Source organism: Olea europaea, chromosome 13, assembly GCF_002742605.1.
Source record: "Olea europaea var. sylvestris chromosome 13, O_europaea_v1, whole genome shotgun sequence".
NCBI classification, from domain to species: domain Eukaryota; kingdom Viridiplantae; phylum Streptophyta; class Magnoliopsida; order Lamiales; family Oleaceae; genus Olea; species Olea europaea.
This window is the reverse complement of record NC_036249.1, coordinates 29,150,625-29,152,212: the sequence shown is the minus strand read 5'-3', so window position 1 is coordinate 29,152,212 and position 1,588 is coordinate 29,150,625. Positions and strand designations below refer to the sequence as shown.

Here is a 1,588-nt window from a genome sequence, read left to right as displayed (position 1 = left end):
GTTGGCAACATTTATATATGTTTCTTGATTTGTTCTCACAATATAGAAATCATAAAAAAGAAGAAGAAATGACAAGTTGGCAACATTTATATATGTTTCTTGATTTGTTCTCACAATATAGAAATCATAAAAAAGAAGAAGAAATGACAAGTTGGCAACATTTATATATGTTTCTTGATTTGTTCTCACAATATAGAAATCATAAAAAAGAAGAAGAAATGACAAGTTGGCAACATTTATATATACAAAATATTACTTCTCTATTTATTCTATAAAAGAAAAAGAAATACAGAAATGGAAGTACTGAAAATAAACTCTACCATTAAGAAAAGAAAAATGGAAAAGGACATTATGCCCTGAAGAGTAAAGACTTGTTTGAAGCTTTCTTATCAGACTTCACTATCGGTCATCAGAGAGCTCTATCGCTGTGGACAGATGATTGCTCAGCATCGGATTGAATCCCAGAGTCAATTCCAATCCAATATCATCGTTTTCAGTATGATGGGGCTCCGGTTTAAAGCCCGTACCCGGGTTCAGCAACAAGGGTTCTACTGTTTCAACAGAGTAGGAGTCGTACTCGTGACTAGGGGGTCTCTTCAACTGATCCACAAAAGCTTTGTAATCTTCGCCGCAATCCCATCCTGTGATAGTAAATTTCTCTTCCGTCTCGTTCATCAACTCGGCGGCGGCCACCACTGAGTGTAGGGGATTGTTGATTTCCACTGCGGAGCGTTTACGGGTCTTGAGGTGGTGGATGGGTTCAGGGGTAGCGGTGTTCTTTGAGAGGTGGCGAATGTCACAGCCCTGTAGAAGCGTGATGGGGGGAGCCTGGATTGCGCTGGACTGATCATTAGTATCAGAAACTTGCACTAACGGAGCGCCTTTGAGCACCGCCTCCACCGCCGCCTGGCACTCCTGCCAATTTCCCGACCACATCAATCCCACAGATCCGTAAATGGGATTGATGATCCTCCCACATGCTTCATACAACAGCGACCTAAAAATCGCTGCACAGACCAATCAACCAAAAAAACTTTTAACAAGTTTTCAACGCAACATAAAAGCATTTTACGATCAGCCCTTCTTGTGGGTTTACATATATGTACCTGGGCGGAGATTAGCAGGACCGGAATTGATGAGATTAATAAGTCCGGTGCGGCCGTAGAATTTGGCAAGGAAGAGAGTGGCGTTGGCTTGAGATTCAGGGCATTTGATCCATTGAAGGCAAGGTCTGAGATTGCAATCACCCCTGCAACCTTTGCGAAGGACTCTGCAACCGTTGCAACTCATTTTCATGATATTCTAGAGATAGAAAGAGAGAAAATGCATATGAAGAAGAAGAAAGGGGGACGAGGGAGTAATGGTATAAATGTTGACGGGGAGGGAAACACGCAGTGAAAATGTTTTAAGAATGGGATGTAACTAGGGATGTCAATTGGGCCGAGTCGGCTCGCAACTCGCCGGCTCGTCAGAGCGGCTCGTGGCTTGTAAAATGACGAGCAAAACGGTTTTTGGTCACTTTTTAGTGACCGTTTTGGTCACTGAACTCCCCCCCCCCCCCATTTTTTTCCTATAAAAATACATTTCC

At 42.8% G+C, this 1,588-nt stretch overlaps 1 protein-coding gene across 1 annotated transcript; it reads right to left on the bottom strand.

Moving 5' to 3' along the window:
- Positions 1–255: 255 nt before the first annotated feature.
- Positions 256–1,341, bottom strand: LOC111408277 (LOB domain-containing protein 40-like). Its single transcript, XM_023038057.1, has 2 exons — positions 1,107–1,341; positions 256–1,007 (listed from the first exon to the last, which is right to left on the bottom strand). Exons 1-2 carry the CDS (start codon positions 1,294–1,296, stop codon positions 400–402), a joined length of 798 nt encoding a protein of 265 aa, XP_022893825.1. The 5' UTR covers positions 1,297–1,341; the 3' UTR covers positions 256–399.
- Between the last annotated feature and the right edge of the window lie 247 nt (positions 1,342–1,588).

What these genes read in the sequence shown, in the direction of transcription:
- LOC111408277 (XM_023038057.1), bottom strand. Translation starts at nt 1,296, where the DNA reads ATGAAAATGAGTTGCAACGGTTGCAGAGTCCTTCGCAAAGGTTGCAGG. An exon ending in TCCTGCTAATCTCCGCCCAG is followed by an intron (nt 1,008 to 1,106) that starts GTACATATATGT and finishes TGGTCTGTGCAG; the next exon opens with CGATTTTTAGGTCGCTGTTG.